Source organism: Clupea harengus, chromosome 4, assembly GCF_900700415.2.
Source record: "Clupea harengus chromosome 4, Ch_v2.0.2, whole genome shotgun sequence".
In the NCBI taxonomy this organism is placed as follows: Eukaryota; Metazoa; Chordata; class Actinopteri; order Clupeiformes; family Clupeidae; genus Clupea; species Clupea harengus.
Genome location: NC_045155.1, coordinates 7216647 through 7231803, shown reverse-complemented (window position 1 = coordinate 7231803; position 15157 = coordinate 7216647). Strand labels below are relative to the sequence as shown.

General features: G+C 44.0%; 2 protein-coding genes across 3 annotated transcripts; one reads left to right on the top strand and one right to left on the bottom strand.

Annotated features, from left to right (window-relative positions):
- Positions 1-198: 198 nt before the first annotated feature.
- tktb (transketolase b) lies at positions 199-11967 on the top strand. 2 transcript variants are annotated; one of them, XR_004163546.2, is made up of 14 exons: positions 199-452; positions 2380-2497; positions 2835-2948; positions 3298-3395; positions 4073-4264; positions 4511-4638; positions 5514-5710; positions 6164-6328; positions 7238-7394; positions 7575-7705; positions 7844-7927; positions 8128-8224; positions 8488-8675; positions 10507-10588. XR_004163546.2 is itself a non-coding variant. In XM_012816688.3 (14 exons), exons 1-14 carry the CDS (start codon positions 349-351, stop codon positions 11010-11012), a joined length of 1878 nt encoding a protein of 625 aa, XP_012672142.1. In that variant the 5' UTR covers positions 199-348; the 3' UTR covers positions 11013-11967. The 2 variants fall into 2 exon arrangements, 1 of the variants encoding a protein (XP_012672142.1); XM_012816688.3 differs by lacking the exon at positions 10507-10588 and adding an exon at positions 10840-11967 and having other exon boundaries at positions 8488-8607.
- A 127-nt stretch (positions 11968-12094) lies between these two features.
- On the bottom strand, positions 12095-14853 carry tnnc1b (troponin C type 1b (slow)). The gene is made up of 6 exons (XM_012816704.3): positions 14678-14853; positions 13966-13996; positions 13125-13271; positions 12856-12970; positions 12579-12715; positions 12095-12458 (listed from the first exon to the last, which is right to left on the bottom strand). Exons 1-6 carry the CDS (start codon positions 14699-14701, stop codon positions 12427-12429), a joined length of 486 nt encoding a protein of 161 aa, XP_012672158.1. The 5' UTR covers positions 14702-14853; the 3' UTR covers positions 12095-12426.
- Positions 14854-15157: the final 304 nt, after the last annotated feature.

Sequence of the window (15157 nt, the reverse complement as noted above, 5' to 3'; positions counted from 1 at the left end):
CACCGAGAAAGCTTAGCATTTAAAACAGTGGATGTTTTATGTCGTCGTTTTCCTTTTCCTTTTCGAAATAGCTTTACTTTCACCTTTATTCTGTCAAATTCACTGCAGTAGCCCCAAATCCTCCGACGTCTTGCCATAAACATATCCTCCAATGAATCGACTCAGTGGGATGGGCTAAACTTGAATTTCCCTTAAAACCGGTCTTACGTTGCTCTGTACTATCCCCTTCGTCATACTGTGTCGGAGGACTTGTGCGTGTGTCTGATAGGCCGTAGCAATAGGACCGAAAGCAGTTTAATAACTCTCAGAGAGAAGTTACGGATTACGTGATTTTGTAAAACATCAAAAATGAGCTACCATAAACCAGACGAGAAAACCCTGCAGGGTCTGAAAGACATCGCCAACAAACTAAGAATAAACTCAATCAAGGCAACATGCGCATCAAACTCTGGGTGAGTAACACCACGAATGTCCAGTAGCTTCTCCCCGATTATCTTGACAAAAAAGGACTGTAAATGTTTTAATTTGGCGCATATGGACATATCGAAATATGCCAGTTGTTACCCAGCCAAGTTATGAAACCGAGCCTAGCATTGCAGAGTACCACCTGCACTACAAGACAAGCGGTAGCTAACGTTCGTTGGGCCACACGTGCACAATGGAATAACCGAGTGGGTGAACTCTGCCCAATGTGAGTTTGTGGGCGTTTAGTAGCGTGTTTTTTGTAGTTATAGTCTTTAAATTGGCAAACTATTTAACAAATTAAAGTTGGCTTAGTGTTCGACAAGCTTGGGGGTAACGTTAATTTAATAGTTATCCATCAGTTTTCATAATGGGGTGTTAGGCCGAAAATAGGTGTCCACGTCTTTATATAACGTTAGACTTGTGTTAAAGGCGCGTTTGCACGGTTGCATATGTCATAAAGATGACTAGTTGAATGTTCTGCTCAATTCAATGAAGTATCTGTTAGCAAATATTAGCAATAGCTGCTTCAAATACTTTCTCCATAATCATGTCACATGGAAGAGGTCAGTGGTCTCGTGGTCGCCTTCACGCTTGATATTTAAAGTTGCAGCATTCGGTCCTCGTTACTTTGTACTCGCAAATTTGTGCAAATTGATGGGAGCAGAAGGCGTTTACTTGCCACTAGCCAATAGAGCGGACGTTGTTTGAACACCGCATCCCCACAGACTGATTTCTTAAGGTCTCTTTACCGCTCACAGCAAATGCAGACCATTCCTTCCCGAATGGCAGTTTGTCATACAGGTGTGTAACTACAGGCGCATGAGCACTAGCCTTACACTATTTCCTTACCAGGCCCAACACTCTTCTCGTTAAAGGTGTGAATATATCCACTCACTTCCTTGTGCTTGGTCGACAATCTTGATTATGAGTTGTACCCAAAAATGTGAAAAACCTGTTTATCTGCGGACTTCCTTCAAACACCCATGAGGAAGTGTAAAACCTGTCTCTTGGTTCTTCTTTTATTTCTCAAGTTCAGGGTCATCGCCATTCACTGCCAGCGCTGCTATTGTCTTCTACCCTTGTCATAGCAGTATACTTCAGTTCCTTGTCTTCACTCTCTTTGTTTTGTATTACAGCTCATTTGTGTCTGATACGAGGATCAAAGGGGTAAATCTATGAAACCAAATGAAAATATCTTCCGTCAGATGTGTAATGTTATGGAAATAACAGACCATGCACGTGTTATGAATAGTAACTGTGAACCTGAATTAACACTTTGATGACACTTAAGTGCATGTGGTTTCTAAAGCTGTCCGATCTTATCACAATGTCTGCTCATGGATAACAGTCTAACTAATGGTGCAAGACTATTTGTACATATGGTGTCACCGGCTAGGGCTGTGGTATTTGGTCTGTGCTTTGTCAGTTTGTAACTGAATGTGGTCTGTGATCTAAGCAGCATGCTTTTGTGACCTGTTGGTGACTTAACTAAATTGTCGCAGATCTGTACGCTTCTCAGATTTATAACAGGTTCAGAAGTTGAGGGCCATATGATGTCCATGTGAACTAAGTCACACACATACTTCAGTGCTGATCTATATAACCATATGACCTACAAAGGGTTCCGGTTGAGGAAACATAAGTTATAAGGACAAGCAATGTACATTAATAGTGCATGGTTTTGAACCGTAGTGCAAAGGCCGTTTTGCCCATTGTCTGTTTCTGTTCTTAGGATTCTTTAGGAAATATGGGCTGATATGTGGCCTCATTTCAGAGTCTGCATTGCGACAGTGCAGATGGTTTGACTTGTGGCACGGTTGCATAAAAATCCTCACATGCGACAATGTTGCAATTGACATTGATTCTTCTCCAATGTGGTGTGTGTGTGTGTGTGTCTGTCTGTCTCTCCTGCAGACACCCCTCCTCCTGCTGCAGTGCAGCGGAGCTCATGTCTGTGCTGTTCTTCCACACCATGCGCTACAAGGCCAAAGACCCACGCAACGCCTGCAACGACCGCTTCGTCTTGTCTAAGGTGATTGGCTTCCACCAACACCAGGCTCCGCTTTTCGCCAGTTTCATGATCCCCCAGTTCTTAGATTGAGACTGTGTGCAGTGCCAGTGCATTTGATGAGTTGATGATCATCCAGTGGTTAATCAAAGTAGCACTGAATGAACAGTCACAGAATAATTCAACCTACCCATCAAGTGATTGAAGATGCCCGACTTGCTTCCTAGTGTCATCATATACAGTACTGGAAGTGCCTTTTGATTATGTATTCGCTAAATGAATAGGTAGAGAATGTGCTTTATGGATGATTTTAAATATGAATGTGCGCATTTACCTTTCGTTTTGCTCCGTTACTCTCCAGGGCCACGCTGCTCCCATCCTGTATGCTGCCTGGGCAGAGGCCGGCTTCGTCAAGGAGTCTGAGCTCCTGAACCTCCGGAAGCTTGACTGTGAGCTGGAGGGCCACCCCACCCCTGTAAGTATGGATGTGCCAAACGGTTCTTCAATCTGTCAATGTAGTCGCAGCCTGTAACATCCTCTATAAGAAGAGAAATTGTCATTTCATTTTAAACAAGCTTGCTGTGACCCGGGCATAGGAGGCAGGGCGGTTGAAAAGGGCTTTGTCAGTCTAAGGCACACCATAATTACAAAGCGGAGGCCTGTTTTTGTAATTTATTATTATTATTATTATTATTACTATTACACGGGCTCGTAGAGTAGTACTTTGTCCCATTGCTCTGGGTCACATGTGTAGATGGCATTGTAGGTGGACATGATGTATTACAAGCTCTACATTTGTGTGCTGTTTTGGTCTTTCCCATCAGAAACTAGAGTTTGTCGATGTGGCCACTGGATCCCTGGGACAGGGTCTCGGAGCAGCCTGTGGAATGGCCTACACTGGCAAACACTTCGACAAGGCGAGGTATTACAGCTAAGGCCAGAGGCAATGACCGGATCTATAACCCACTTAATCTTAAACAGGATCAGTCCATATGGTACTATTCTAGGGTGACTTGAAACAGACTTTGAGCTGATGCCCACAGCTATTTTAAGCCTTATAAATAGGGGTGTGTAAGCGTGATCAACTGTTGCCAACAGGTTGTGGTACTGATTGAATTACTGTTCAAGATGTATTCACTCTTCAACCGGTCTACATTGTTTTCGGAACTGTTTGACAGTTAAAACATGCCATGATGCTGAATCCAGCCCCTTTGATAGACCTTCCAATTGGCATTCAGAGATACTGAGACAAACTTATTTATGAAGGATTAAAAGACTGTCCAATCAACCTTAAGATATTTTCACCTGTACAAAATGCATTCAGAGCTCTGATTTCCATAAAGCAAATGATATTATACAAAATAAGTTAAACAAAGAAACTGTATGGCAGTCCTGACAGACTTAGTCTATTCTCAAAATATATGAATTTGAACTAACAGCGATAAGTAGTATTGATATATCAATACATATTGATATAAATATATATTTCAATGACTCATTTCACAGAAACTAAATTAAGAGGAAGCTGTGCTTCCCATGCAGTCTCAAGGCAATTGCCACTGCCTGAACCCTCACCCTGTCTGTTCTGTGATTGGCTAGCTACCGTGTGTACTGCATGCTGGGAGACGGCGAATGCTCAGAGGGCTCGGTGTGGGAGGCCATGGCCTTCGCCTCCAACTACAAGCTGGACAACCTCGTGGTCATCCTGGATGTGAACCGGCTGGGCCAGAGCGAGCCCGCCCCCCTGCAGCACGACATGGACACCTACAGGAAGCGCTGTGAGGCTTTTGGGTGTGTATGCGCTCGTCTCTCTCCAGTCAGTCTCTGCTCACACACTCTCACCTGTCTGTGTGCCTTTGTTTCACCTATTGCCTGTCTACTCGCCTTCTCCTTTTCTTCCCCTCTCGGGTGTTAAACCAACACGCTCTTTGGCTGGTAACTGTATACCGCTGTTCACAGCTCAGCCTGTGTAATCATGACTTAGCACTTGCCTTGTTTTGTCTGTGGCCTGAGGGTGTGTGTGTGTGTCCTCCTCAGCTGGAACACGTACGTGGTGGACGGCCATGATGTGGAGGAACTGTGCAAGGCGCTCTGGCAAGCTCAGCAGGTCAAAGACAAGCCCACCGCCATCGTGGCCAAAACCTACAAGGGCAAAGGACTGAACGGTGGGTCCAAAGTCTTCTGTTTATCTGCTGCTGAACAAAGGGGGAGGATAATGCAGCACCAAGTGCAAAACTTGTCTGCCAAAGTTCGGACACCCCTGGACAAATGACATGACTTTTGTTTTTTAAATATGTAATTGCAACTCCTCCAGTAAATGGACACATTTTTTAAATGTCTTATATCAAATGTTATCAGGTTTTTTTTCATGAAATTAAAAGATAATTTAACTTGGAAAAGTAGCATACATGTCCTTGTCAACAGGTATAAGTCCATTTATGAAATCCCCAGTGTAGGGTCTCAGTATAGGCCACATATGCAATTGCTGTAGAGTACTGTATCAGTGATCCACGGTGATGCAGGAAATCCTAATGGAGGTTGAACTCTCCCATCCCTCCCCCAGTGCGTTGTTTATGCTCATGGTGCATCCCACCCCCACCCTGTTTATCTAGGCCAGTAATGCTACTGTCCCATCATTGTTTCATTTTTCACAGCAAAGCATGGTTAAAATTCACCCAATTTTTTTTTTTTTTATTTGAATGTATTTCTGAGCAATGTTAACCAGTCAGGCCAGTCATATGGGCACAACCGGGAGATCAACATCATACGGTTTAGCCTCATCCTTGTCCTTAGCTAACTATGACTGCAGGAGTGTTGTTGACTGGACCCCTCTGTAATTAATTTATCATGGGCCTGCAGACATTTAGTTCTCATTGTGGTCTCTGGTTTCTTAATTGGCTACACACAGACCTTCCTTTGAGCTAGCTTATTAATAAAAACAATATTGTTAGAATACACTCTCTACTGTCTATGAGTTTTGTGTTTTGGTTTTATTTTTCTCTCTCTCTCTCAACAAAACCCAAACTCTTTTGTAATATAGGCATTGAGGATAAGGATAACTGGCACGGGAAGCCCATTCCCAAGGACCGTGTGGACGCCCTGCTCGCAGACCTGCAGAGCCAGATCCAGTCTCCCAACAAGAGCCTCTCCCCTGAACTGCCCCAGGATGACGTCAAGCCTGCGGACCGCTCAGCCATTCGCCTCCCCTCTCCCCCAGCATACAACAAGGGCGATAAGGTGAAGCAGCGCATGTCAAACTTGCTTTTTTTTTTCCCCTCTCCCCCCCCCCCCCTCTCATTCCCACCTACCCCTACATTTGCATGTTGGCCTATTAAAGGTGCTATATGCAAGTAGGCATGCACTGATACTAGTATCAGGCCAATACTGTGCTCATATACTATATAAAAATGCTCAGATACCACCGGTGATGCCTCTTCACCGATATCACTTAATGCAGTCAAGAGGCGTTCTGTCATTTTTTGCTACCCTATCAGACTTGCCTACCGGAAACGGTTGGGTAGGAGAAATTGGTAAAACATAGGGAAGTGATTAGGTACTCGTATCAGCACTCGCTTGGCATCCCTATATGTAAAGGTTTTTGGTTTAAAACCAGAAGAAATAGGAACAGAATATAAAGAAATAATTGTTTTGACATAATGTTCTCTAACAACTCCAACCTGTTGTTCCCAGATTGCCACCAGGAAGGCTTACGGAGTGGCCCTGGCCAAGTTGGGACACGGCAGCCCAAGGGTGGTGGCCCTCGACGGCGACACCAAGAACTCCACGTTCGCCGAAACCTTCAAGAAGGCTCACCCTGACCGCTACATCGAGTGCTTCATTGCTGAGCAGAACATGGTAAGGTAGCATGATGGTTCATTAGACCAAGTTTAAACCCCAGCTGGTAAACCATTTATTTGTATATCCCTATGCACACATAATGGTCCCTGCATGCACGGCTGTACGTGTCTGCTGTACTGAAGTGCCTGTGTTGCTTTGCAGTAATGGGGATTTGCAGTCAGTTATGTAAATGCACTTGAAAAAATATCTTTGAAGGGTAAAGCAGTTAGTCTCATATTTCCACATTATTTCCTATCAATAGTATTCTGTTTTATCAGAAGTGAATCATGGCACAATAAATGAATACAGTGATTGCAAAAGAAGTGTTTGTCATGGGTGGAGTGTGGGCCTATTTATGTGTGTAGTACTCCAAAGGTTCTGACCTTTCCCAGTTAAACTGTAATCTGCTCTAAGTCTGCCCCACGGTGTCTCTTTTAACCCACTGACTTAAGATCCTGCTCGTCACCTGAGGTGATTGCTCAACCCCACCGTGGCTTCCCACGCTTGCAGGGGCTGGTAGTGCTGCTCTTATCCTCCCAGCCTGCTGCCATAAATGCACTTTGACCTCTCCCTTCAGTTGCCTAGCCTAGAAGTGATCATGGATTGCAGTGGCTTCAGGGGCATCAGTGGGAATGTCTACAGTCCCTATTATCAGCCCTGTGGCTCTGCTAATTTAGAATCACAAACCCCCTCCTGAGATCCTCCTGTGAAACTGAAAGCTATCAGTACTTTACTCAGTCCATTACCATCTTTTTATTTATTTAATTAATGTGGGAGTTCATGGGGGTAAAATTGACTAAATAAATCTCAATTATTGGAATGGAATGTGCACTGATGGAATTTCATTAATTTGTATTAAGATGTTTCAGAAGATTCGTTTACTTATTTAACCGGGGAAATGTAGCTGAAAAATGCCTTGCGTTTCAGGTCAGCGTTGCCATTGGATGTGGCACCCGTGACCGCACTGTACCATTCGCCAGCACCTTTGCCGCCTTCTTCTCCCGGGCCTATGACCAGATCCGCATGGCCGCTATCTCTCAGTCCAATGTCAACCTGGTAGGCTCCCACTGTGGAGTCTCCATTGGTAAGCTGGATATGTCAGTCTTGCATGCCACGTACAGGCCAGTGTTCAGTCACTGTAGTCTTTGAGCACTTATTAGCTTCTGCGTGATTGTATCTGCATTTCAGTCAGCTTATTTGTTGAAACCTTTTTGACAGGATGCCCACGCTAAAACCCTTTCTAATGTCTGTGTGTGTTCTACAGGTGAGGACGGTCCATCTCAGATGGCCTTGGAGGACTTGGCCATGTTCCGCGCTATCCCCACATGCACTGTGTTCTACCCCAGTGACGCGGTGTCCACTGAGAGGGCAGTGGAGCTCTGTGCCAACACCAAGGTCTGTCTCCTTACGATGACCCATTTCCCAACCTCCTTTGTTTTAATGTGTCAGTACACAGTCAAGGTCTTTGCCCTCATGAGCTGCAAATGAAATGATGCGGAGGCTTACTTTGCTTGCACTTTTCTCCCCCCCCAGGGCATCTGTTTCATTCGCACGAGTCGTCCTGAAAACGCAGTAATCTATTCTCCCAATGAGAAGTTTGAGATCGGACATGCAAAGGTAGGACGCCTGAAAAGAGCTTTACCCACCAGCTAAGAGTTGTGGAAGTATTTAATTACTCATCCATTACAAACTGGAAATATTCTTTTTAATAACTACAATGGATGTGTAAATAGTTGTTGAACGGTTAGACATTCCATTTGCCTTGGCAATACTTCCTGTATGTTCACGGTGGTGCATTATCTATTGTTGGCCTGTAGGTGGTGCGCCAGTCTGACAGTGACCGGGTGACTGTGATTGGTGCTGGAGTGACTCTGCACGAAGCCCTCGCTGCTGCAGACAAGCTGGCTGGCGAAGGTTAGCACACCCCCTGCTGGATGAAAGGGGAAGCACACACACCATTCACACAGCCCATCTGTATCAGCGTTTCCCTCTCCAAATACTATTATCTCTTCTCCCTTTTAATATGTAATTACATCCATGTTGGTGGAGTTTGACCCATCTTATTGAAGTTGTTTTATTTTAAGGTTTTTAAAGAAGTATGAATGAATAACCTGGTGTGCATTCAGTCTTGAAGCTGGTTGTTGGACCTGTTGCAATTCTGTGCTTTTGTTGTTTAGGAGTGAACATTCGTGTGATTGACCCATTCACCATCAAACCCCTGGATGCTACCACCATCGTGTCCAGTGCCCGGGCCACTGGGGGCAAGATTATCACCGTGGAGGATCATTACAAAGAGGGTGAGCCTTCACATTAGGCCCGAACTTAACACGTGTATCCACTCAGTTGATATGGTGGTTTTGGTATATGTAGTAGAACAGGGGTTCTCAAACTTTTGCAAGCTGGGCCCCCCCAAAGCTGGTTAGGGGTAGTTGGGGCCCCCCCAGCGCGCGGCCCGCCGCCACAACCCTCAACTACACCACCATATATAGATAGATAGATAGATAGATAGCATATTGTTATTGATAGGCCTGACATGTCAATTGTTAGGCCCATACAGACAATTATTATAACTATTTATTATTATTATTACTATTGTTATTATTATTATCAGTAATAGTAGGCCTATTAGTAGGCTATTCATTATTATCACCATCATTATGTTATTATTATTATAATTAATGACTATCGACCAATTATTATTATTGTATTATTATCATAATAATAATTAGTGTTATTATTGCTATAATTTGGATACTGTTATTATTATGGGCCTCTTGTGATCTTTACAAAAAAAATCCTACAGGTCTGTCAATGTGAGACATGAGCCTGCTTTGCACTGCAAAGGTTCTCAAATCTTGGGGCAATGTTTGAAAACATATCCTCAGGTCATCCTCGATCTGTGCGCGGTTGCGGTATTTAGTTTTGAGCGCAGTCAGTCTTGAAAAGCCTGCCTGGCACAAATATGTCGACGCGAAAAGGATGAGCATTTTTAAGGCTATGTCGCAAAGGTGATCATTGCTATCCAGAATGACGAAATAGGGGAGATGCTTAAGTCTACTGTCACTCTTCAATTGCTCTTTCATGTCTATTGACAGCTCGTCTGCTGAGCAGAGAAATGGATCCCGAACTTAGGCGAATGAACGGTAGTCCTCTTTGAAATAGGACCCAAACTGATTTCTGATATTCGGCGTGATACAATGTCATTTGACATAAGTATTGCGCTGAGTTTAGCTTCTATTCTACACGTCTTGCGCGGCCGGCAAAATCAGTGTTTCGGCAATTGTATGGAGTTGGCCAAGCTTAGCAATTCTATGAGCAACTACATAAGATGCCTCCAGACACTGCTTGGAGATGGTGGTTCGTTGTTGCTGGACGAACACGTTCATGTTTAAAGAAGTCCACAGGCTTCTCTTTCTGACTTTTACGAATCAGAAACGTGTCCATAGTTGTGTTTGTTTGCTGATACAGTGTGTGTGAAGTTAATAAGGTTCTAATTTCAACGTCGTGTTCTTGTATGTGTGGTAGTGAACGACATGGATAAGGATAAGGCTGTGCTAGGCAATGATTCCTAACAAAACTAACTGTACACAATGTAGACAGGGACAGCACAAAATAGTATTCAAGTGCTGGTGTTTTATTTGTTGCAACACGGTGGATGATACAAAATATAAAGGTAGGTGTTAAGGAGAAAAGGGCTAGCTGCAGTTGGGAAAAGGTAGCTAGCTAGGCTAGCTCTCGGGGCTACGAGCTTTTTCAAAAGACTGGGGCAAATTACTCCTTAGAATAGGCTACGAATAGACCTACTGCAAGCGCAGTAAGGTATTACTAAGGAAGGAGTGAGTCTTTAAAAAGACTGTTTATAAAGCAATGAATATCTGAATGATACAGGAAACAAGAGAAATTGAACAAACTCTGCAGAGTCATCTCAGAGTGAGAGCTTACCAATGCCTGCGTTTTTTTTTTTTATACTCGGAAACTTAGGTGCAACTCGCGTTCAAATGAAAAAACTCCGTTTTGATTGGTGGATCAGGAGCAAAACCGTATTTGATTTGTTTGGGTCAGTCCAGCCCCTTGCATTTCGCCACTGAGGGAGCTTTCACTAACCAGTGACAGGTCGGCGGTAGTTTTTTTTTTTCTCCGTCTGTGACATCGCGCCCCCCCTGGAGAGTGTTCGCGCCCCCCACTTTGAGAACCACTGTAGTAGAATATACTAGTCAGTCTATATACTAGTACACATACTGTTATATAAAGTCATGTTTTGAGTTTATATTGAGGTCAGGAACAGGTACTTGGTTAAGGTTTCAGTGTTACGTCATGGCGAGAACAAGACTTCAGCTGTTCTGCAAGAGTTTTATATTACTTTTGCTGCAATTCTTGGTGGTGTTCTGGGTCATTTTGCACCTGTGCTTCTTAGACAAACATCACGAGGGGGGGTGAAGCACCCCTCCTTGTCTAGCCTGCGTGTCTGGAGTGCATGTGGTTTTCCGAGCTGACGGCCGCTGTGCCATCTGTGCCCTGTTGTCCCACAGGTGGTCTGGGCGAGGCCGTGCTGGCAGCCGTGGCCGGCGAGCCAGGCGTCGTGGTGCAGTGCTTGGCCGTGAGCCGCGTGCCCCAGAGCGGCAAACCGCAGGAGCTCCTGGACCTGTTCGGCATCAGTGCCAAGAGCATCGTCGCAGCCGTCAAGGGCACCTTCGCCAACTGAAGAGGCATCTTCATCGACGCATCATTCTGCCACTTGGCCTCCCTAACCCTCTGCTTCCCCACCCCTCTGGCCTCTCCTTGCTGTGCGTAAACTAACACGAGCCAAGCTCACAAGCTACAGTCATAGCAGCGGGTCAAGCCAGCACTTAGTATATTTAGGAAATGTTGGGTTTAGATGTATCTAATCATGTTTTTTTTTTTTTTTGTCAAACATTCCTCTTAACTCTTTGTACAGTTGGTAAACTCTGTGTAGTTAATTCTACTGATTCCACCTTGCTTTTTTATTATTTGAAAACTATCAAAATACTGTAGGTGTTTTTGTCAGAACTTGAGTGTAGTCATTCTAGTTAAAAGGTTGTTTTTGAGAAGCATGGCTTTTCTGATTCTGCATCACCCTGTCCGTCCAAGTGTTTAGTTCCTCAGAAAGATGAGCGCAGGTCTCTTTTCACCAGTTAACATTTCACAATGTAGGTTTAAGACCTTGGCAGTCTTGTCTGTGGAGGCTGAAACGTACACACAGTGTGTATTAGATCATTGGGACCGTTGTGAGTTGTTTGTGTTTGGGTCTAGCATGTCATTTCCACCTCTGATAATTTCCCCTGTTCTGACGACATCCCAATTCCTTTTTTTGTGTTCCCATGTGTCGCATTCCATAGAAACAATAAGTGTGTGGGTGTTTTTGGCCTCGACTCGCAGGTGCATATCAATACATAATTCACTTTCCACGCCTTGCTTGTGCTTATGGCGCAGGCTTTGCGAACGCCTTTTGTGTGAGGGCAAGGTGATGAGTATTGTAGTGGTGTAGCTTGTTTGGCCAGATGTGACTTAACATACTGGAAGTGACCTGTGTTACTAAAGGGTGCAGACCCTCCTCACGTGTGTGTGGGGGGGTAAAACAAACTAGTTTGTGTTGCCTTTGAGGGTGCTGTAATAAATACTTCAAGTCCAAATCAAAATGTCTGTGTCTAACATCAGTGTGAGTGTCTGGTCTAAAAGAAATAATCCTCTTGTTGAAATGAGTTAAGAAAAATAGTGCATTCAGTTCTTTCAGTGGAACTAGCAAGCAATGATTTATCACATGTCTGATTTAAAAAGTTGATCGCTTTTATTGCAACATGAATTTAGAATAATCAAGATTTTGTTCTAGGCTATATATGGGTCATTAAAAATGTCCCTCAAGCCAAGCCAAACCAAAGTGTAATTATAGTGTCAATATACTTTAATAATAGAATAGATGGGCTTAATCATTATTTACAGATACAGCAGAATGGCAGTTTGAACAAGGATACGCTTTCACAGTGTAAGAAGATGAGGGATTATGAGGCTTAAACGAAACAATAGAGAAGCATCCGGGTGTTCATTTCTGAAGGTGGTTAACAGGAGCGCCATTCCAGGATGACCACTTGGGGTACTACTTATTCAACTCCCTTCATGAATTCAAGGAACTCTGTTGGACAGAAAGAAAAGTGTAAAGGTAAATTCTAGTGTTCTAAGGTTAATGACCCACCATATCATCTTAGCTAGTTTGGGCAAACTTAAGCTCTGCTCTTCTGCACACAAGTCTTACCATCATAGTCAATCCTGCCATCGTTGTTTTTGTCTCCATCTTTCATAAGTTCCTCTATGTCGTCTTCTGTAATGGCCTCACCTGTTGACTCCAGCATGTTCTTTAGCTCATCTAAGTCGATGTAGCCATCTCCGTTTCTTGAGAATGAAAACATAAAATGCGAGTTGGATGGATACACTCTCATCTTGATATGTATCTGTTGCAATCTATCAGTAATCTGCTATGTTTAACAGTGTTTGACCGCATAAGGCCTGAAATTCTTTTTAGGGTCACATACTTGTCAAACATGCGGAAGACCTCGGCAAGCTCCTCCTCTGACTTTCCTTTGCTCTCCTCTTTCATGCAGCGCACCATCATGACCAGGAACTCATCAAAATCCACTGTCCCGCTGCCTGCATGTTACCAACACAAACGAGTGTAACCATCCTAATTCATCACACGTTCAGCTTGATTTACTAAAATCACAGTTTGCTAAGTTTCTGTTCCGCCAGTCAGTTCCACGGGGATTGTTGATCAGATTTCTTTCATGCAGACAGGCTGACGTACCGTCTTCATCTACCTCGTCCACCATCTCCTGCAGCTCTTCTTGGGTTGGGTTCTGTCCCAGCATCCTCATCACCTTCCCCAACTCCTTTGTGCTGATGCAGCCGTCCTCCGCACCCATAACGAAGATGTCAAAGGCAGCGCGGAACTCTGCAGTAAAAATAGAACGCGTATCAGGAGCCAGAACACAACAGCTGTACGGCAAGTTTATTAGTGTAGTTTCAGCCACAAAGACACATGTTCACAGTGCTGTATGTTGGCATCATAGAATATGTTTTTAAAATAACAAATATGTATTAAAATAATTAAATATAAAAAAAAGCTAAGCTGATTAATTGGAAAACAACAGATATGAAAGGTTTAGGTAAATATGGTAAAAGTTAGAGATAGGCCCATACATAAAAGTGCATCAATAGAAGGAACACACACTGTGATTAATCCTCAACTATACACATATAAAAACAGTCTTTCACAGAGGGCAAAATAGGTCACGTATTTATTTCTGTTAGATGACTTGTTAACCGGATCAGGCAGTGTGAGTGGGTATATAGTTGGAGCGTTAACTTTCACACAAGAGAAGTTCTGAGGTGAGTTTCCAAAAAACAAATGTTAAAGTATCATAGTTAGAGGAATTTTGGCACAATGGACATTTTATCTGCACTTACAACTGGAAACATATGGGAACCTCTTCCATATAATGGCAAGTCACATTGTGCTTTATAGCTCTAGTTGTATTACAGTTGGAGTATGTTGACTTGAAGTGTAAATGAAATGCCCAGAATGTTCTAATTACTCAGACAACAAGGGGGGGGGGGTCAGATATAAACATTGCTGGGAAGTTCACCATTTTTCTGTTCTTCTGTTAAGTTCTCAACCTGTTGGGGAGCAGAAGGAAACTCACATTCACTCCACTGCTCTTGTGCAGTCCAAAAAAAGAACATCACAGGAAAGGTGTTTGGAGTGCCCCCCCCCACACACACACACACACACACACACAGCCCACCCTCCAGAGAACAGAACAAATGTCATGCCATCACATTGTTCCTCCCACCCCCACTTCCCCCACCCCCAAATGACCTTCAGTGGATTCCAAACCCCCCCCCCCCCCGCTAAAACCCTCTGATGATATCACCTTCAATACACATGAGGGCACACACATGCAGTGGTGGACTCTTGTTTCATTTGCATGGTACGCGCTACCTGTGGGCCATGGCCTTTTAAGGCATTAGGTCTTAGGTCCGTATTCCTCTAACTTTACTGAATCTCTAACAGACCGTAAACCCCCTTGACAAACATAACTGTTCCAAATGACATACAGCACGTTCTTTAACATAAAATATTTAAGGATATCAAGTTTCTGAATATATAGAACAATAAGCAGTAGAGAAAGTCAAGCAACCTTCTCATGTATTTGATAGCTGACAGAGTGGAGACATTGCCAGTGGATGCATTAAATCGCAAATGCTCGTACTATCCTTAACCTTACTATCATCCACTCCAAACGAACCCATCAACCCATCATATGAACTCCATCACCTCCACACGCAAACACTTACCGCTGCTTTATAAACATCATCCATGGTTGCTACACTGGGTTCAGGCCTTCAAGACAGAAACGAACACCAAAACCTCAACCGGCTTTCCTTCCCAGTGGATCCGTCACGGACGATACCCTTGCTCAGGCGTGTGTGCTGGATAAAGGATGGGGCGGGACCCTCCCCCTGCCTTTATTGTTGGCTTAGACTGTTACAGAAAAGACAAAGCGTTTGTGTCACTCCCCTTTTCTCATCAGAGAGAGAGGAACAGAGAGGGAGAGAGAGAAAGAGAAAGACTGGGAGAGAGAGAAAGAGAGAGAGGGATGGGTTGGGAGAGCATGGGCTTAGGTTGGCTATTATTAGCGTTGAAAGAATGGCAGAAGATAACAGGCAGGGAATGGACCGGGGAGGGGGCTGCATGGGGGGCCGTGGTGGAAGGGGTGATGAGTTATGACAAAGAGTTCTTTTGGCAGCGTTCCTTCTAGCTGTGACAATGCCCCA